The sequence below is a fragment of the Zeugodacus cucurbitae genome, chromosome 2, assembly GCF_028554725.1.
Source record: "Zeugodacus cucurbitae isolate PBARC_wt_2022May chromosome 2, idZeuCucr1.2, whole genome shotgun sequence".
NCBI classification, from domain to species: domain Eukaryota; kingdom Metazoa; phylum Arthropoda; class Insecta; order Diptera; family Tephritidae; genus Zeugodacus; species Zeugodacus cucurbitae.
This window is the reverse complement of record NC_071667.1, coordinates 57,049,214-57,070,964: the sequence shown is the minus strand read 5'-3', so window position 1 is coordinate 57,070,964 and position 21,751 is coordinate 57,049,214. Positions and strand designations below refer to the sequence as shown.

The 21,751-nt window shown below is 31.6% G+C and overlaps 2 protein-coding genes across 20 annotated transcripts in view; one reads left to right on the top strand and one right to left on the bottom strand.

Moving 5' to 3' along the window:
* LOC114803657 (succinate--hydroxymethylglutarate CoA-transferase-like) overlaps positions 1-16,510 on the top strand; it is a 77,735-nt gene extending 61,225 nt beyond the window's left edge. For 4 of the 10 annotated variants that reach the window (XR_008472838.1, XR_008472841.1, XR_008472837.1 and 1 more), the window contains 3 exons: positions 13,877-14,473; positions 14,542-14,729; positions 15,992-16,510. The gene's annotated coding sequence lies outside the window, so the exon portion shown is untranslated. The other 6 variants (XR_008472833.1, XR_008472834.1, XR_008472836.1 and 3 more) reach the window with 5 other exon arrangements.
* On the bottom strand, positions 162-21,656 carry LOC105209535 (signal transducer and transcription activator-like). Of its 10 annotated transcripts, none has more exons than XM_054236058.1 (12): positions 20,138-20,510; positions 9,061-9,842; positions 7,604-8,521; positions 7,408-7,493; positions 7,072-7,216; positions 6,848-6,965; positions 6,304-6,523; positions 5,942-6,205; positions 5,684-5,869; positions 5,446-5,569; positions 2,994-3,132; positions 162-523 (listed from the first exon to the last, which is right to left on the bottom strand). In XM_054236058.1, exons 2-11 carry the CDS (start codon positions 9,183-9,185, stop codon positions 3,090-3,092), a joined length of 2,229 nt encoding a protein of 742 aa, XP_054092033.1. In that variant the 5' UTR covers positions 9,186-9,842; positions 20,138-20,510; the 3' UTR covers positions 162-523; positions 2,994-3,089. The 10 variants fall into 10 exon arrangements, with proteins under 10 accessions (XP_054092033.1, XP_054092039.1, XP_054092036.1 ...); XM_054236064.1 differs by lacking the exon at positions 2,994-3,132 and adding an exon at positions 2,250-2,331; XM_054236061.1 differs by having other exon boundaries at positions 5,446-5,566.
* Positions 21,657-21,751: the final 95 nt, after the last annotated feature.

The following is a 21,751-nucleotide window of genomic DNA, read 5'->3' as shown; positions in this document are numbered from 1 at the left end:
AACAATATATGCGCGGCAATGTTGTTTTCAAAAAAAAATTAAAAAATTTTTTTTTGCTCGGCAATTGTTTAACGGTTGTTAAATGTGTGGACTATGTGTATTGTTAATTGTTGATAGTTACTAATGCAGGGATTTTTTTTTTAATTTTACTTTGCTAATTAATTCGTTACTCTCCCGCTTACTCTTGCCATATACATATGTGTGTTATATATATGCAAATGTTTGTTATTGTTGTTGTAAAATTCATAAAGTCAATAGAAAAGCAACAATTTCTAAGCAATTATATACTTTATATAACGATGGCAAATAGTTAAAATGTATTTTTTGTAGTATAAGTTATGTGTTTTTTTTGTATTTGTTTATTTGTTTGTTGTTTTTTATTGTTATTGTTATTATTTTCCTTGCTCCTCTCAATCAATTTCTTAACGTGTGTGTTTTTCTTTATTTTTAATGTAAATCAGTGCGTGCGTTTGTATGTATTTAACCGCATCCATCATAAATTATTGCATCAAAATCACTAAAACTGAGAGAAAAAATATAAACAAAAACACAAATTATAGATATTAAATAGTAAAACAACAGCACATAAAATGTATAAATATCAATATTACTATATATATGTATACTGGTATGAAAATTGAAAATCAATTACTACTTAAAGCTACATTGATAGGCGTGTTAAATGCAATGAAATGAAATGAAAAGTATGAAATGCAATTGCTAGTGGAAAAGGAAAGTCAAGTGTTGCAGCTTTGCTATTAAATTTACACTCTTATATTAGTTATCTGCACAACAGGTCAACACAAATCAGTCCTAGCATGCTCTTAAACGCTTAAATCGCTCTGTGTAATGTGTACAGTTAATTAACAAGCAATAGCACAGCATTGGCATGCAACATCAAAAACAGTTGCAAAGCACATATATATTAACATTTATGTAGTATGGAACACTTAATACACGGTGGGTGGGGGTCATGGCCAAATACATTTACATTCACATTTATCACTATACTGTAGTATAGCGGCTACTAATATGCAAAGACATTGTGTGGGCATGCAAGTACACACATTAATTGCGAATAATTGAATTTGTGACTTTTTTGTTGTTGTTTTTTTATAATTAATTTAATTTTTTTTTTCTTCAATTAAATTTTTTTTGCAGCAGAATTATTGTGGCAACTGACTTGAAGAGTGTTTTAAAAGTTAAAAGTGTTTTTTTTTATGTTTTTTTTTGTTGTTGTAATGATCACTTTCATAATGTCATCACTTTTAACGATTTTACAAGTGTTTTAAAATTTGATTTTTTAATTTTTTTTTTTTTGAATGCAAGTGCAGTAATATGCTTTTTTTCTCTGTTTTATATATATATTTTTTTCTGGTTTTTTGTTTCACATTTTTTGTGTTTCTTGCTTTTTCAAAGCACAGCATTTAAATATGGCATGCGCTTAATTTCCCAAATCGTTCGCATATTTTGAGTAGCAGAAGTGAAGCAGAATTTGTAAGATTTTTTTTTTGTTTTTTTTTTTTAGTATTTGCCCAAACATGTTTCCGAATCGTTTCATTTTGGTTCGGTACACAATGTTCTCTACATTTTTTGTTTTACAAGTAGGTGATTGTATTAATGTGTGTGCGTACTCAAAGATGCATTAGGGTGTTACTCTGCGATCTAAATAAATGCAAGCAAAAGTTATTCTTAATGCTTTTTTTTTGTTATCGAATGAAATTAAAATGAAAATTAGCAAAAATCTGTAAATATGTTAGTTAGAGAATGTTTTTCTATATATATATATATATACATATATGTATGTATTTACTATATACGTAATTATTGTAGTAAAAGAACTTCCATAGCTAAACAGCTAGGGCAGCTTATAATTAATTAGTTGGGTGGTGGTGGTGTGGTTAGTTTGATATAGATGGCAATACTTTTTTTTCTTAGTTTAGTTTCTCGTTTCAAACGATTTCTAACGGTAGTAGCGAAATGTTTTTCAATACGCAACAAATGACAACAAAATGTTTATGAGTATGAGTGTGAAAAAACCGGCGGCACAGCGACAATATTATTTCTTTGCCAAGAAATTTTCGCGTTGTTAGCTGGTCATTGGAAAGTAAAATGGACGACTGCAACAATTTACGTATGAATGAGTTAGAGCATGAACTAAGTGGCGAAAACTTAAAAGTTTTTTGTTTGATTTTTGATTTTTTTACTACTTTAATGCACAACAACACAGACTGTAAGTATGTACGTACGTAGGTCACATATCCATGAATTAGTGATAATTTTTTCTAAAGAAATTGTTAAGAACTTAGACATCATAATTGCATATAGTACCTAGAAGTAGTGAAGAAAGTGAACTTAAGTTGCTTAAGCCTGTGGGATTTGAAGCAAAAACAATAAAAAAACGGTTTTGTATATGCGAAATCGCAAGTAGAAAAGCACTTAACACTATGCTACAATTATTATATAAATTAATTGTAATTAGAAATAAAAAAAAAAATGGTATGCAATTGTTGTTGGCGGTAGTGGTGAAATAGCGCATTGTGCTTATATTCTTACCAACACAGTACCGTTTACCGTTATTCGTTAAGCTATTTTCATATATTTTTTTTTTTTTTGCATTACTTAATAAGCGTTCAATAATCTCCATAAATTATTAATCTAAATTACCCAAAAGTAATGGCGGAAATTGTGTATTTAATTAAATAGAAATTAGTTAGTACTAGGTAAATAGATGGTGGTAATGAGAAGTTTTGAGTGGTGACTTGCATTGATTGGCTATATGGCTAAATGGTTGAATGGCTGTGATAACGCACGCATCAATTTGCTTTGCTTATAAACGTACAAAAAAAACGTAATATTAATGAAAAAAAAAATAGAACATAACAGCACATTATACCACATTTCAAGACAGTAGTGCAACACTTTCAATTAAGGTTTAAGAAAAAAAAAACATGTTACCAAATCAATGAAAACGAAATGTTAAGAAAAAATACCTGCTTAAAAGTCTTGAGCAACTGTTGCACGACATGTTGCACACTCCACTAAACATTTGACCATTTATCATACCAATTACATACAGCCCACCCATTTCAGATGATACTCCAATCGAAGCCAAGTTCATCGATATAATTACTATCGATATTGTGTGTTTAGAAAACAGGGTGAGGTGATTTCATCACACCACAGGGAGAACGAACGTGAGGTTAAGCGTGTGTGTAGTGGCAAAATGTTTAAGATGCGCGCAGTTGTCGAGAGTATAGTTGTCGGACAGCCAGAAGAATCGGGAGAAAAATAAAAGACAAAATTGTGTTCAGTTACATTCAGAAATAAATCATACACTTTATACACAAAATAGACTAGAGTTTTTTGTTATTTCTGTTAAACATATCAACATTTTCCAAAATCGGCACAGTCGTTACGAAAACTGCGCTGACTGACCTCATTTGAGCTTAGCTTTGATTAAATGAAACAACCCAATGCAAACAACGCACCATTAGTGATTTTTGCTAAAAAGCTTGATTTCCGGTCATCATTATACAAAAAAAAACTATATATATATATAAAATATTTATTAATTCAACAGGTGAGATAGTTAATTTTCAAAGTATTGCGATCTACTTTTCAAATAGAGCAAAAGCAAGGTTCATTTATAGAGATAGTGTTCAAAGGTTTAAGCAAAATACAAATATATACAAATTAAGTTCATTTGCCAAGTTAAAAAACAAAAACAAAAACGAAAACAAGAACAAGAATATAATATACAAAATAATAACTTCGAATTACGTAAAATATGACGAAACATTGCACAAGTCATATGTGGGAAATTATTTAAATTTGTAATAAAAATATGTGTATTAGAAATACACGAAAGCCAAACCAACATTCGAGCAGTTGAGAAATTTTAAAATCACCTTTTCGTGTCAAAATAGTATATAACAACTTTGACGTGCAGTTATGCATATTTAGTTCAGCGAGAAATTCCACTTCCGGTCGCAATTACACCTTTTATCATTATATATACAGTATTATTGATTCATAGCACTTATGTATGCTTACAATATCGAATGAAAATATATGGGAGCTAGGGGAAGTTATGACCCGATTTTAACCATTTTTGGTACAGAGACACACTATTAGAAGAAAAAGATTCCCTCTGATTTAACGATATTTTCGGTGAAAAATTACGCTTAGGTACTGGGTTCTTCATGTTCGATATCCGGGGCATTGAAAAGTTATAGTCCGATTTCGATATTTTTTTTTTTCAAAAGTGATGCCACAGCTCAAATACAGTATTTGTGTAAGCCACGCCCCATTTTCCATTTTTTAAAAAATTATGAGTGCTTCTTTCTCCTGCATTTCTTTTGTAAAATTAGTGTTTCTGTTGTTGTTGTTGTAGCGGCATAAAACATTCCCCAAATAATTTTGAGGAATGCTGCCGATTTGACAGTCCTTGGCCGGATAAAAATCCGGGTCCGTTCCGGTTACAGTGTTTCTGTTGTTTTCCGTTAGTAATTTTCAACATAACCTTCGTATGGGAGTTGGGCGTAGTTATTATACGATTTCAACTATTTTCATGGTGTGTGATGGGGTACATACGGGTAGAGTTTGGTTTATATAGCTTTATTGGTTTGCGAGATATATAGAAAATAAAACCTATTTTGGGCGTGGCCACACCCACTTAACATCCAATAGCAATAGCCTCACGGTCCCAAAGAACATGTGTACCAAGATTCGTTAAGATATCTTAATTTTTAATCTAGTTATCGGTTGCACGGACGGACACACAGACATTCGGATTTGAACTCGTTTCGTCTCCCTGATCATGTTCATATATATAACCCTATATCTAACTCGTTTAGCTTTATGACTTACAAACAACCGTTATGTGAACAAAACTATTGCGAGAGTATAAAAATTTAGCGTTCTTCCTCTACCGGATTATGAAAATCCAAAGGATTAGGTAATCCTTTATATTATTAGAACAACAATAAGACAAATTAGATTTTAACTGTTCAATGGACGACCTACATCATTTCAAATTTAAATAGCAATAAGCATGAATAGGATAACCTCAAACCGCGCTCAAACGTATCAAATTGACTTTTAAGCAATGCTTGAATTTCAAATATCATCAAACAAAGGCCATTCTAAACGAAATTCCTTTTCGGAGAACTAAGAAATAATCTCAACACATATGACTTGACAATAATATTGGCAAATAAGATAAAACCAACTAGTTAAAAACAAAAGAATTGTTAACCAAAATCTTCAACAAAAATATACTACTTTAGTCAGATAAAAGTATGGTATATAAGCAGCCCATTATACGTATAAATACGGAAATTTTGTAAGTAATAATTGAAAAAGTATTATATAGAATAATTTAATTTCGAAAATTAATGAAAGCAAATATTAATTGTATAACGAACAACAACAAAAACTCACTTTGGTATCGACATATCTTGTGACTGATGCAGCGGTGTGCCCACCACGGAACCGCCCCCCTCTATGGCCGGCACATGTGCTCTTATTGTATTTGGAACATAGCCATCACGTGTTGTTTGTTCTTCTAAAAACAGAGTTTATTTAATATAACGAACGATATAAGTTAAAGCAAATTTCGGAGTTCGAGAGGAAATTATGGGCATACCATATTTTTCAATGTGTACAAATTAACACTTACCGACGTGGTGTGAATAGAAGGTTACAAATGCTTCATCACGTGGCAACATCTTTGGATAGACAGTACGTAATACGTTCAGATCGTGTATGCGATCCGCCAAACAGCGGATATTTAAATCACGTGACGTCCAAGGTGCCAGCATAAGCTTATTGCCCTGATCGTCCACAAAAGCCACCGTTATACCACCTAAAATGCAACAAAAATAACAAAATAATTAGCTTATTTCCGTTTTGCAAATGAATCCAACGTGATATTTACCCAATTCACTATCGGAGAAGCGCAGTAAGAACGTGCCATATTGTTGCCTTGGTAAAATCTCTTCCAAAGTCTTGCGTTTATTGATGAAACCAACAATAAGACCCTCTTTCCACAGATTCAACAAATGATCCTTTGTCAATTTCATTATGGCAAAGAACCAATCCCAAAAGGTGAAAGTTCGATCTGGCAAAGGTTCTTTGCAGAACTGAGCCCATGTTATGAACTCATTATGTTCGCCAGCATCGTTGCGGAAAAGTTTCTCATCTAAAACGCGCAAAAATTATGATTTTTATCAGTAAATTGTTTTTGTTAATACACGAAGCAAGCAAGCAAGCGTGTGCTGCTAACTCAATGTAACTTACAAAGAAAATTCAAATTATCTTCGGTTAAATTTCTTCCGGTCGCCGAACCAAACTTCGTATCCAAAGCCACAGATAATTGCGCCCAGCGTACTTTCTCTGGTACTTGGAAGGGTTCACGCGTTATGTCGGAAAATGCATTATCCCAAGTGATTGTGGCCCAAGACTGTGGCTCCTGATTGCCGTGTACAATCACAACAACTGGCAAAGAAAGTGTCCAGCACTGAACGGGAAATGAAATTAATTAACGTTTAATTAAAATAAAATAACTACAGTGCGCGCTCGAAAACATAAACACTCTAAAACGAGAACACACTTTTCCTGTACTTCAGAGCTGCCCAACATTGAAATTTATCGTTTGTTCATCCGTGTGGGAAATAAGAACTGGCAACAGAATGCTTTATTGGCTGGCAAAAGAAAAAGCCAAAACCCTGCATTTAAATAAACAATTCACAAATGTGAACTGCCTTGATTTTAATTAGTTCACGTTTTCGAGCGCGCACTCTATAATAAACAATTTAACGAAATATTTTCCTTTTTAACTTACGCTTATCTTGTATTCGTTGAAAACGACAGTTGTATAGAATAGTAAAGAGAACTTCTCGTCCATAACACTCTCTGTGCCTTTCTTCTCGGCACGCTTAATCTTTTTCAATTGCATGTTTCTGTAGAGTTAAAATAGTGTTTTTCAGTTAGCAAATATTTTACACAAATATTGTAATATATTTTACACAAATATATATATTATATATGTATAATTATATAATTTACCTAAAACTAGCTGAAAATACGCGTGTAGCATGCTGAAATTCCATAGTGCTCATGTTATTCAAGATTTCACCAGAAGACTGCGGTGGAGCGGTTGTTTGCATATCGGTGGTGCTGTTAAGTGCAGCGTGTCGTTGAGCTTGGGCCTCTGGAACAAAGCAAAACATTGACGTATTAATATTGCATATGAAATTGTAAAATATCCAGTATATATATGACATAAATTATATTGATGATATGGCACATGGAACACCTGTTACCCGCTACGTCAAAGGTAAGTGTCGTTTTGTGCTTTTATATTATAAAAACATTTTTTTTTTTTTCATTTTATTTTTTTACCTGAGAGGATGACACATTCAATATTTGGACTAGTTTTAAAAATATCGAGTTGTGGGCCAATCAACCATCGTACAGCGGCAGCAAATCTAAAATGAGGCATGCAAAATTAGCAGGTTTACATACACGTTTTTACAAAAATCTTTATCTATATGTATGTATGTATGTATGTATATATGAAAATTGTATTGTAACTAACCTCGTATGTGTTTTCATCACTTGTGGCGGCTGACGTTCCACTATAAAAGCGGACAACACTAGTATCCTTTGTATGGAACGCACGTGATTTAGCGAATCAGTCAATGCGGGATCATCGCCCATCGCAAGCAGATTAGTAACGTATGATTGAATTTTGGCAATCATATCCACCAACATCTCTATACAGCGTTGTATGTCATCTAAATTATCATGGAATGGCGCACCATTGCCAGCCAACGCTTGATTACGTTGCCACATTTTCAATGCCATTATCACTTGGTCCTGCACCTTATCGTATTCATTGATAACGCGTCGCAAATCGGTTACGACCACCTGCTTACGTTCGGATAAAATAAGATACTGTCCCTTGAATTGATTTTCACGCTCCTGTATCTCTTGTGGCGACATCATTGCACGCGTTTGATTGAAATCACTAAAATAATTGTACACCGAATCCTGTTCAGCTTGAAAATTCGTTAGAGCCAAACGCATATTCTCCACATCGACGGCTAATTTTTGTATGCGCGCCGGCAAGGTATACGCATCATCGGTCATATGCACATCATTAACGTTGCCAACGCCGACGCCGCCGACGCCGCCGCCACCGCTTAAATAGGGATTACCTGCATTCATGCCGCCAATACCATTCACATGACCACCAATAATATTTGAATTATACATGTAGGGATTTTGAGGCATTCCTTCCTTTAATGCCTGAATTTCACGTAGTAAACCGTTACGCACGTATGAAAATAGCTCGACGGGTGCGGTTTGTGTGAGATGTGCGACAATTTCACGAAGTTTAAATTTCAATAAACTATCACCATCCAATGTAATGAGTTTCTGTTTGAGTCCCTCGTAGAATGTGTTGACTAATAGTTCGAAGCTTTTTTCGTTACTCGGCGGTTCGTGATTGGACCTGTAAGACACACAACAGTGTTGTTAGTGCACCAAAGTACTTTTGTATGTATGTGTATGCACATAATATTGACTTATGGAAATAATTTCAAAAAAATTTTATAAACTCAACAATGTACCGATACAATAGTATATTTTAAGCAAAACATATTTTAAATTTAAACACAACTAATCCTAACTAAGCCAACCCTTTCTAGATTTTAAATGATTGGTATATAAATTGCACATATTTTTCGAACGACGAGTACGTGCACAGAGGATTCAAACAAATAAGTCACGCTTACACAAATACTAGACATATTAGAAACATACATACATACACACAGAAATACATATAATTTATTTATGCAGCCGGTGTGGCGAGAGCATTGAGTTTAATTATGCTAATGCAATTGTTATAACATATATAAATGAATGCTAAGTTTGGCTAGATTGCCGCAAGGCGAGTTTACACGCCTGCCACACACATTATCTACTTCTTCCATTTGCACTCTACTGTTGTCTATTTTCTGTTTCTGTTTCTGTTTTCTTTTTACTTACATTATTATCTCTTCAATCCACGGTGCAAATTGCACGCGTATCTCGGCGAGGCCCTTGACGTCGTAGTATTGAGTCATGCGCTTTTCAAGCTCTGGAAAGAGAGCGATACTCTTCCACAGACTCATTGTGGTGAGCAGCGATGTGTGTGTGTGTGTGTATGTGTGTGCGTATGTGCAATTAGCTTATTTTTGATTTACTATATAACCGACTCTCGATTGCAAATTTATTAATTTTGTTCTTTTTTTCTCACGTTACTTGTATGTATGCAAAATATATCTCGCGCGCGCAACAATACCCTTAGCTTGTTCTTGCTTATTTGCTTCGGTCAATGTACAACATGCGTGGCCACAAATATGCAGTAGAAGGCGCTGAGATGCTTATGATGTCCTGCAACTTAACTAATTGCGTTTTTATACTGATTAAAGCGCCTATATTGACATTAATGCCTGTGGTTGAAGTTGAAGTTGGGAGTAGTAGTTGCTGTTGTTATTGTAGTGGTAGTGATAGTTGTGGTGGTGGTGGTGATTTTAGTAGTGATGTTGATGTGCAATGTCCCATGCACTCTTTAGTGTGTCTGATAACCAAACCGTATCCAATGAACGCACTTCACAATCCGAAAATATTATAAATCTGAATTAACCGTGCACCAAGCAGTGTGGATGAGTGGATGAATCGATTCGTTTTGTATTTATAACTTGTTTTATTTGTTCTTTTTTTTGGTTGTCCAATTTTCGTGCATGCGAATTTGATTATTATTTTTTTTTTGTTTTTATAATGAAAAACTAAAAAAAAATGAATGAGGAAAGAAGCGAAATGTGGCAAATTAGCAAAGCGTATACACATATAGTTTCAATTAGAATTTAGTGATTTGAACAATATTAAACAAATGCAATTTATGTATGTATGTATACGTATGTACATACATATATCTTTGTTATATGGTATATATATGTATGCACGCCTACGTCTGTACTCCGCAAATCAAGAATGAAACATTTTTACGCAAATAATATGAGTTGAGTTTTGCTCATGTGTGCACCACACTTCAATTGTATAATTTTTATTTAGTACAAAATATTTGAGTTCACTTTCATTTTAAATACAATACAGTGCTGAATAAGGAGATTGGTAGGTATTAGTTGTTTCATATTCGTTATAACCTAAAACACAGATTTCTTGGAAATCTGTTGTGCGGTTAAGATTTCAGGGAAATACTCTATTTAAATATTTATCAATTTTTTCATAACAAATGACTATGTTTTAAAGCCGTTAAATAACAAAATATACACATACAATAAATATAAAAATTTATTTTTGAAATGGTAAACATTTTTGGTAGCGTTGTTCAGCGACCTTTTTTCATTGGAATTTATTATGTAGCATATAGTACGTACATACTTACATACATACATATGTATGTATATAGGGAATCACACACGTTCGTTAAATGTATGGACGTACACAAATGTAGATATTATGTTCATTTATATTCAATTAGCTTATCATTCCGTTATTGAGCCTTGAAAATATTAAACATAAATCATTTCAGATAGTAAATATACTTTATTGAGATGGTAAAAAAGTACGTGAAATGTTAAATTCGTAAACTGAGTTTCTCGCGGAACTTTACTTATACAATTTTACAAGCCACCTACTCAATAGAAGAAAATATCCAACAAAATTTTGAGAAAATTATGCATAAAAAGTGTGATGATAGCAATAGAGCAGATAACAACCACACCAAACAGCTAAACCGACACAATCAAAAAGTTATCACGATATACCCTGTCAAATTGTTATATGTAACAGAATCGAACAACGATTTATATCCCGCCAATTATTGTTAACTTGAGCGCTTTCTAAAATAACTTTTTGTATGCTGCTACATCAGACAACCGCTATATCGGGTATGTGAAAACCAATCAGTTGAGGGAAGCAACGGCAAAGTGTTATAACAATAACTTGTTAAAAATTTAATCATCCATACATTTATATTTGCCTTATATTTTGATAGCCATATTAGACATTTATATTAATACACTATACGGCAAAACCGAATTTTGTCCTGGGTATTGGACCAAATTAATTTTTCACAGGAGATTGAGTCATACAGTTGTCCACAAAATAATAGGAGTGCCAATATTAGGATTGCCTTTAGGATCTGGAGAAATTTATAGTATAAAAAACGGTATATATAACGGGATACTGGCTTTATAATACCAATCAATATCTATTAACCGTTATTTTAATACAGTTTTGGAAGTTTTCAGAAGTACTTGGTTTTGCATTCCACAAAAAAATAGGAGTGTTAGACATTTGCTTTTAAAAAAATTAACTATAACTTAAAAATTTTAACAAAGAAAAGTAAATAGAGTTCCATAATCTAGGAGCAATTTTAATTAATTAAGTTTAATTTAATCAATGTGTTTTTCTTATCTGGGTGTAGGGATAGCACTAGACCGCAAAAATTCGAGAAGTAATCAAAAAAATTAAGAAAATTACTGAAAACGTGTAAGGAGCTCTAGAAAATCGTAGAATAATCTGCTCATTATAGTAATAAATATGAAATACGTGAACAAAAGTGCAAAAAATGCAATACAGGTGATCACACTATAGGATATTACCGCGAAATGTATCCCTATGCATTAGCTAGGAGCATCCAGGACGAAACAAAATGGAATATATCAAAATATTAGAAAAAGTATTGCTACCATACCCCTCATGGAATAAACCATTGATGTGGGTACACTAACATTATTAATTTGCCTAAGCATACCAGAGAGTGAGCATATAAGTGGTTAGGTGTCTACGCAATTGAGTTTACGGGCTGGACTATTTAGTTTCCTGACCTCAACTTCTTTAAAAACATGAGTACCGATATCAAAAACAGTTATACTTAACGGAAACCAATCAATTTGAGAGATTTGTCGCTGGTAGTGAAGGAGGTTTGGAAGGACGATCATTCAAACGTTGGCAGGATCTTATAGACTTTATACCCCGGACGGGTGGACTTCTATTAAAAAATTGAAGCCATTTAATGAATTATTAATTATTCAATAAAGCTTTGAAAGTGTTTTACATGGAATACTCCTATTTTTTGTGGATCTATTTTTTGAGTTTATTTTACAAAAGTCTTGATAAAAAATGGACCATGGAAATATTAGTACATCATTAGCGATTATATTGTGTAAAAAATTTGAAACAAAAATCATTTTTATTATGGAAAATATAAAGATACGGTTTGTTCATGAGCGCACTCCTACTTTTTGTGGACAACTGTAAGTAAAAGAAATTGCATTCTCCGATTGTCGAAATAAAAATTGAAATATTTGAATTCGAAGTTCGAAAAAAGAAATTAAAAAAAAAGTATTATTAATTACTGGATGTAGCTACTAAAAAATCGAAATAAGGATACAATTTACATTTTCCTCTTATTTCAATGGTGTATAAAACTTTCCGATCAAGCTTATATATGACTGATGCTATTGAAGGATCACAAGGTTGATTTTCGAAAAAAAAAAATTATATAAAAAATACTGGACCCCTTACAACATCTGACATATAAGCTTGATGAAAAAATAACAGCGCACGCTCGAAAACGTGAATTAATTAAAACCAATGGAGTTCACATTTGCGAATTGTACATGTTTTCGAAAATCCAAAAATATAAGGTAATTACACATTTAAATGCAGGGTTTTGGCTTTTTCTTTCAACAATAAAGCACTCTATTGCCAGTACTAATTTTGCACACGGATAAACAAACGATAAATAGATAAATTTTAGTTTTGGACAGCTGTGATGTACGCAGTTTTTTCAATAGTTAATGCACAAAAAAGAGTGTTCACGTTTCAGGATGGTCACATTTTATAGTGTTCATGTTTTCGAGCGTGCACTGTATACTATTAAATTAAGAAGAAAATTTAGATTTTGGATTTTTTAGTAGCCATATCCAGTAATTAATAACACTTTTTTATTTAAAGTTCTTTTTCCGCACTTTGAATCTAAATATTTCGATTTTAGAGGTTAACTTCGAAAATCGGAAAATTCATTTTATTTTACTTATGGCTCAATCTCCCGAAAAAAATTAGTTTTGTCTCCAATACATAACCGAATGTTGTAAAACCGTAGAATGAAATTTTTTAAATTGTAAGTTAATTTTGTTTTTTGTAATATGTTTTTTTTTCATTTTAACGGCTAGTTTAAAGTCACTTCTTAGCTTTATATGTATATGTACTTGTATACATATACATATTCCGATATTTATTAGTATTCATTTCATTAAATTGTTATTGCAACACTTTTTTATTACTTTCTTCACTTTTGTCTTTCCTTTGACTTCCCACTTTGTAGGTACATATATTATTTTATAATTAATTTTCATAAAGCATGAATAACCATCTGCATTTATTCCCAAATCACGAACACCAACAATATATTGTTATAATTTAATGATATTAAACAATAGCTGCATTTACTTTGATTGCTTGATAATTTATAAATATGACCACACAATATTATGAGTAATTTAATTTTAAATTCTCACTCACTTAACGTTACAGCGCGTTGTTTGTCTAGCCCCATATATTTTCGAAGTCACTTTATAATATGCATTAAATGCACATACACAGATATTATGACAAAGATTTAGATTAAAAAATAACACTTGAGAATATTTCGCGTTTTTTGCAGCCATACAAACACACACATATTGTACAAGATAATAATAAATGTTTCCGTTTTTAATTTAAAATACATTCATTTTTAATTCGTTCAAAATTTAAATTTCAATATTATTTGTGCACAGTTTCCACCTAGCGACCGATGAATGGAAAACCACTAAAAGAAAACACTTTACGCTGCAACATAACGACCTATAATGAATGCAAATCAAGCAAAAGCCACACGGAATAGAATTTATACGATTTCTCAAGAAAACGTCGTTTGAGCTGGAAAAAGTCGCATACAAACGCATCGTCTGAGCCTTGAAAGTAAAACAATTTACTATACAACAACAAATGCAATAAACACAATAAAATACGTGACTAAAAATATAAATAACCTTCTCAACAACAAACAAATAAATAAAATTTGACCGGTGAGACCAATGGAGCGAACAAGAAAAATAAAAAAAAAACACACACACACATACATACACTATATATAATAATATAAACGAAGGTGAGTGCGTATAGGTATGTGTGTTTGCAAGTAAGATAGGGGAAAACAAGAAATTTCCTTGGGCAGCACGAATCTCAAACAAATATATTTCTATGTTTGTATGTACGTAAGTGGCCTAAAGCGATAAGGATCTCTCCGTGCATACACAATGTCCAGGTTGAAAATAAAGGCAATCCGTGCAGACGCTTTGTTTGTTTTGGGGGGAAATGCGAGGGTAATTTTCTAAACCAACAGGTAGGTCAATTTTGAGTTAAGCAGGTCGCTGTATGCGTTGCATTTTTCCTTTTATTTCCGCCTTTTAGCCGCCGGGTAAAACCTGTTAAACAACGTTTAAGCGGTATGCATAGACCTAAGTAAATTTGTACAATAGCGATAAGGTTGCAGTTGCCTATTTAATCGTAATGTTGCAAGCAACAAAAGTTCTCAGTTGAAGTAGAAAAGTGAAATGAGTTCATGGCGCCTAATGTTCACATTGAATGAATATATGTATGTATGTATGTTAGTGCTTTATCTCAATATTTTGCAATTTCAAGGTTAACCCAAAATTGGCAATTGTCTGTATGTGTATGTGTGTCAACAATTGCTGAGACAACAAAAATAGGCTTAGGTGAATCATCATTCTAACAGATATGCAAACAATAGCAGAATTTTATTGTAGTCAGTTTAATCACTTTTAATAGTCAAAATATTTATTTGTTGTAGCCACTAAGTCGGTACGGTTCAGAAATAAATTAGTAATTAGATCATCGACGTCATACAGCGTGAGATAACCGAAACGAGCTGTTTCGACGGACTTGCAAGAAAGATTTTAGATGAGTAATCATAATTTGATAACACTATCAAAACCGTGTGTTTTATTAGCGTGAGAGCAAACAAATGTGTTTTTTTTTTTATTTTAAAACGCTAGTCACAATTCAAAGAAGGAACACCACAGCGCTTTAAATAGTTTCTTCATAATCTTAACACATGGAATTTGCAAAAAGTGAAAAAAATCGTAAGCATTGTAGAAATTAGGCTAAATTTCGTCAAATTCATACGACACATTAGAGAACTTTAAATGAGAAGAAAACCAAAACACTTAGAATAGTTAATTCGAGAGGTACTAAGTTGAGACAATAAGCAGGTCACTTCATAATATAGAAGAGCGAAAGAAATGCAAGGAAGTATAATTAAATTTGGAACGCATTTCTCATTATATTGTATAAGTGTAATATAATACAAGTTATTCAGATTCTTTCATAATTATTTCGGCGTCGTTCCGGATTGTTCAATATTTTCAGGTTTTCTTTTAAATAAAGAAATTTTCTCAAAGACATGATTGCACTATCAATGTATTAGCATTAAATGAAAAGATTTTGCCCACAAACAATTTGCACGCGATGAAAGGCAAAACAAACACAGCTATGACCCTGATTTTGCAGCAGGAATAAGCAGTAGAGTACAATTTAGGGAAATACCCGAGTGGAAGTCTCATTCCTTTTTGTATTTTCCGTTGCTGTCTACTCAAGTTTGTTTTAAAATTTTTTTTTCACTTTTGCGAGGTTTTCTATAGTTCACTATTTAAAGTATTTTATGTAAAAATTTTGCTATTCACTATATCGTGGCGTTCATTATACCCAGACACTTGTGTGTATATTATATATAAATGCATAATTGCACTTTGAAATACATACATACATACATATCGGTTGCAAATTTATTCACATATATTTGTCAATTTGCTAAAATATGATTTGTGAAATTCCATTGCAGACGAATTTCCAAGAATGTCAACCGGCGAGCAGAATCTTTTATGCTGCATACACAAACAGCTGACAATTTTTAACTGGCCTTTAACATCGATACCCATCCGTAATGGGAGGGACAAGAAAAGCTAACGTTGCATTATTCGATGACACCCATTCAACTGGTGTTATAAACAAATGCACAGAATTAATGATATACAACAAGGCACATTAACATACTACATATGCACATATGTATGGCAGTTAACTTGAAGCATTGAACGAATGATTTGCAAAGTCTTGATGTTTACATATACGCAAATTTTAAGAGTAAACTGAACTTATTAAAATAACAAATTAGCTACAAATAAATGGCGGAAGTTAATATTGAAGTAATTAATGTAAAAAATGGACCCCACACGCGCCACAGTTGCAAAAAAATAAAATGGGGAAACTTTTTATTTTAAATTCTATTTGTAACAAAAAATAATGTAATAATGTTATGTATATAATAAAATAAAAATTATACACTTTGAGATAAATTTTACTATTATAAATGTATTTAATTTTTGTTTGAAATTAGAATTTTTTAAAACTTATTTCAAGAAAAGTGAATCCATAAAAAAAATACGACATTAAGTATGTTTTTTTAGTGTCGCATTGTCAAAACTGTTTATGTACATAAGTTGAAAAACGCCTTTCTATTCGCTCTCCTGCTTTACTTTTAGTTCGCGATTTCAATTATACTTTTTACTTATAAAGTAAACATATACTTGGAATTAGACAACTATGAAATTTTTCACTTTACCTTATCTATTTACTTCAATGTTTATTTGTTTACTTGGTGGGTAGCTGATATGACTAGAAACTTTTATAAGTGCAGCAATTACACCTGTTGCAGAAATATTCAACTGTATTGAAAAACAATCCTTGCATTCCTTCTCAATTATCAATAACAAAACAAATGCAATATATGCTATTATAAGGAAGTATAAACTATAAAGGCAAACAATTTTTAATACAAACAAAACAAATTACTTAAAAAATTATGCGCCAGTTAATTCAAACGAAAATTCAGTGAATTATGCACTAAAGCAAAAATAAGAAATCAGAGCTATCTATATATAAGTATGTATATATTTATATATGTATACAAGTTAATATATATATATATTTCACATTAAAAAAATAAGTGTTTGTCAATAAACTAAGCGCTTATCAATAGTTCATACACGTTACGCATTACACAAAAGCCCAAAGGCGGGCTATTTTATTGGAATCAATGTTTTTGATAACCCCATCACTCCCATTCACACAAACAAGTGTATTGATCAGTCGATTTTGCACGGAAGTATATAAGACATTATATATAGTAAGTATATGTTTAAATACAATATTATCTGTGCTAAAACACATTTTCAAACTTTTATTTTCCGATAATTGTAAATTTTCAAATAAGCGACACGACTTAGATGTGCTTTACTTGATTTAATTTATTAATTTGGACGTCTACATATAGTACAACCCGATTCCATTTTTGTGATAACAATATTTTCGTCAGAATTCAAGAATCATTACATTAAAAGCTTATAAAGTTTCACTTTACAACTATTCCGCCACTTTAGTCTTCTCTTTGCATATGCTAATTATAGTTAATGCCTTTTAGGTGTTAGGATATTATCGAAAATGTTGGGTAGGGTCGGTTAATTTCTAATCTCAATGTTAGTTCCATACTCTGCTTACGAGTGACTATAATTTCCATTCCAACAGGTAATTAGAGCATTCGGCAAGAAATAACAAAAAAAAAAAATATATTCAAAACAAAAACCACAATCATGTGCATAATTTCATTTGTCTGTAGGTATAAATGAATGATTAAATAAATAGTATACTTTTTATTCGAATAGAAATAATAAATTCATTCTATGTTTCGCAGAAACATATTGCAAATTAAAAACTAGTTCTGTAATTAAGCGCCAATAGCAGCAAAGCAAAAATCTCTAACTACGAAACTGCGCGGCAAGAAAAATTGTGTTAATGTACTAAATATGTAAATTAAATATCGCAATAGAGTGAACGTTCATGCTGGCTTTCGTTTTACGTATTCGCGCCATACAGGCAGTGAACGAATTGCAAAGACGACTTCAAATTCATACATATATATATATATATATGCATTTATAACACTATTACAAAAGCAAACGGGTGTAACTACATTGCAAACCATATAATTAATACAAATTTAATCGACAATGTTATAAACAACACCTCGCTACCACCCTCATTTCAACCGAATAGCGAGATTTTTTTTAACTGTGTGTTAGAGGCAACAAGTTGAGCAAGTTCTTAAAGCGTCAAAAATTCATAGATGTAAACGAAAAGTGAATTTTGAAGTTAGTAATTACAAACGTCAACCAAACCTATAACACGCTTATCCTTGTGAAACTGAAAGACTTCCTAAATCAACGAAGCAAATGATGATAAAGTCAAAAAATTTTTGTAAAATTATTTTTTTTGCAATATAGATAAGTGTCGATAGGTTAAGAATTTGAAAATTTAAAACAGTGTCAAAAACACTACAATTTGTTATCAAAAAATGATTAATATGCATATTATTAATGCACACATACATAAATGTTATAGCCAAAGGTGTAGCCTGGCAGAAGTAATATTTATTAGTAGAACTTATATTTGTTGTTACATTTAAACTATGGCATATTAGAACTAATACAATGGCGTCACTTATTGTGTAGGACAACAGCGATAATTGTGGTAAGAACGTAGTGAATAACAAAATATATACTAGAAACGTCATGAAAAACCCGACGAATTACAACGTAATAGGTTATTGTATGTATGTATGAAATACACATCGACAGCAGAAAATATTTCAGATGGTTTAAATTGCTGAGCATAAATGTAATCATTGAATATTGGGTGTTAAAGGAATCACTTTTTGTTGGAATTAACTGGTATGTTTATATCAGTTACGTTTACTTCAGTTACGCAATAAAATATTATATATTTTTATTACATTTTGAATATGTCATAGATAACAAGTTTTACTGATTTAAATTGTCTCAATTGTCTACGATAACTTTTTTCAATAAACAGTTGAGATTTATATATACAGCCGATTTCTTTCGCACTGTTTTTATTGAAGGTGCTTATTTACCAGTAACAGTTTACACACAAATGATAATTCACAAAGGTAAATACACAAAACTTCGTAATTGTTCCTGGGTTCACCTCATGTTTCTGTTGCATCAGTCCTCTCTTATTTAAAATATTTATAAATATGTATACCATTGCATATCAACACAAACAACCTTCAATGTCCACCTTCTTTTTAATGCGTTCTCTGTCCTAACCTTTCATAAAAATAGTATGTATATATACAACACATACATATATGCACAACGACTCCTGGTTTATTTTTAAAACATACTTTTTCACTTCATTTTCGCACTAACCTTTTCAACTATAAAATTTTGCGTTTATTATGTATTCGCGTACAAATTTGTCACATCTGTTTCGAAGTTTTTATATTTAATAATATATAGTGTATTGATCCTTAAGAACTCAATATTTTCACCATTAAACACAGTTTTAACAAAATTCACTAATAAAAATTAACTCGAGAACAAAATTTACGACATATGAAATAGCCGAAGTCTTTATCCGTTCTGCTCTGCTATCGGCGTCATATGTAGTTATTTTTATGCACACGGTTGTATTTCCATGCATCCTAATGTTGCCATACAAACGGTAGATACAATAATATTATAAATACTTATATGCAATATGCAGTAGTGTTAACAAAAATTTTAAATTTATTGCTTTTGAAATTCTAATTAAAATAATATTTAAATGTTATGCATATACAAAGTGAATAATATATTCCACTACCTATTAACAAACATTCTCTCGAAATTCTCATTCGTTCAGTTCACGTATTTGGAAAATAAATTTCAATGATACCAGTGCAATTTAACACACATGTAAGTCCCCGAAATATTTTTAGTGCAATTTTATGAAAAATTCCAACAAAATTTTACTATTACTTGGAGCGTAAATAAATAAAATGTACACTTACGATCTAAAATTGTTTTCTCATCTCTTATCAATTTGAACAGACGTGGCAACTCTGTCAACATATTGTCAGTCAACTCACCTACACTTTTCACTGCAATTTGTTTTGTTGGTTGTTTTATCAGTGACTTCTTATCTTATAATTCCTTCATGTATGATTGGGGTGCGCTTATGATTCTGCGTCCCCCGTCCTACGGCAACAACTTTTTCAAGGATTTTGCTGAACATACAAAGCAAAAGCGCAACACGTTGATCAGTTATTATGGAAAGGAATGTAAAATTTAAACACTAGATCAAAATATTTTCAATACACATTTTCGAAACCGCTGTATAATATGTTTGATAGAAACCGTTGCAACCACAATGCGCTTCAATAAAATCTATTAAATTATTTATGCGAGCCACGGAAAATATTTGCAAACGCAATCGATACCTTTACACTATTGTGAATGGCCAATCGCGCAATGTTGCCACGTTCCATATTTTTAATAAAAACAGGAATTCCTCTAATTATAATCCGGCTTTTTACAATTAATTCACAGCTACTCAATGTAAATGATTATTTATAACAAAAATTATATTTAACTTTTATTACATTAAAAATAGTGGCATGTGTTAATAATTTTCCTTTTTTATATAACAGCTAATATTTTCCTATACAAAATTTTTGTATTTTGTAGGTTTTTTTTATAATTAATAATATATAAATGCTGTTGAATTAATTATTTGTGTGCAAAGAAAGTGCAGATTTTTAAAGAAGAAAGCCAAAAACCTAGTCTAACTTCAGGGATTGAAGAAACTGCAGCGTATCCGTAAGGATACTGTTATTTTTTTCTGCATAAACTAGATATATTAACTTTAGAAAATCATTTGGTCAGCACCTTATACTATAAATCTTTCACTTAATTACAATATTTATTTATTTACACACTTTTTTTCAGCTGTAATTCGCTTTGGGCCCATCAAAATTTTGAATTTATTGCATGAAGATGGGAATGTCTTGGTTCATATGTGACATTTCACTGTAAAAGACATAATATGGATATACTTACATACATACATATGTACATGTTTGGTTGTAAAAAAATGTTTATTAATTAATTGCAACTTGAAGCGCAATTCTCTAGACGATTCACCGCCCACTTAACACAAAACTTGCACTAAGCGCCGCCACATGCACGATGTGCATTTACACAATGCATGATTTAGCGGATAACAACTAGTATGTGACTATGTACGTACAAATGCTTGTACATATGTAAGTATTTTAATAAATAATTAGTAAAAATAACAACACAAGAAAATCAACCGTAATAAACGAATGAAAATAAGAAACGAGAAACATGGCTAAAGTGGGTATTGAAAAAAATTTCGCAATGAAATGAAAATGTTAAAAACGAATGATTGTGAAACAACTAATGACGCGAAAAATATGACAATTTTTTTTTCAGATTTTTTCAGATAATCTGTGTTTTAGCTAGCGTACCTTACCTTTATTCGCCATAAATCCTTGGGATGTTGTCTTATAGCTTACTGGAAAACATATACCATATTGGAAATTGTAACAGAAGCATTTCGAAATCACTTGTGTTTACTAACTCATTAGTAAATAGATGTTTTCTTCATTTTTCGAAGTTACCCTACAAAATTGAAACAAAAATATTATATTAATATTTTCAAATTGGACTTGTCGTCA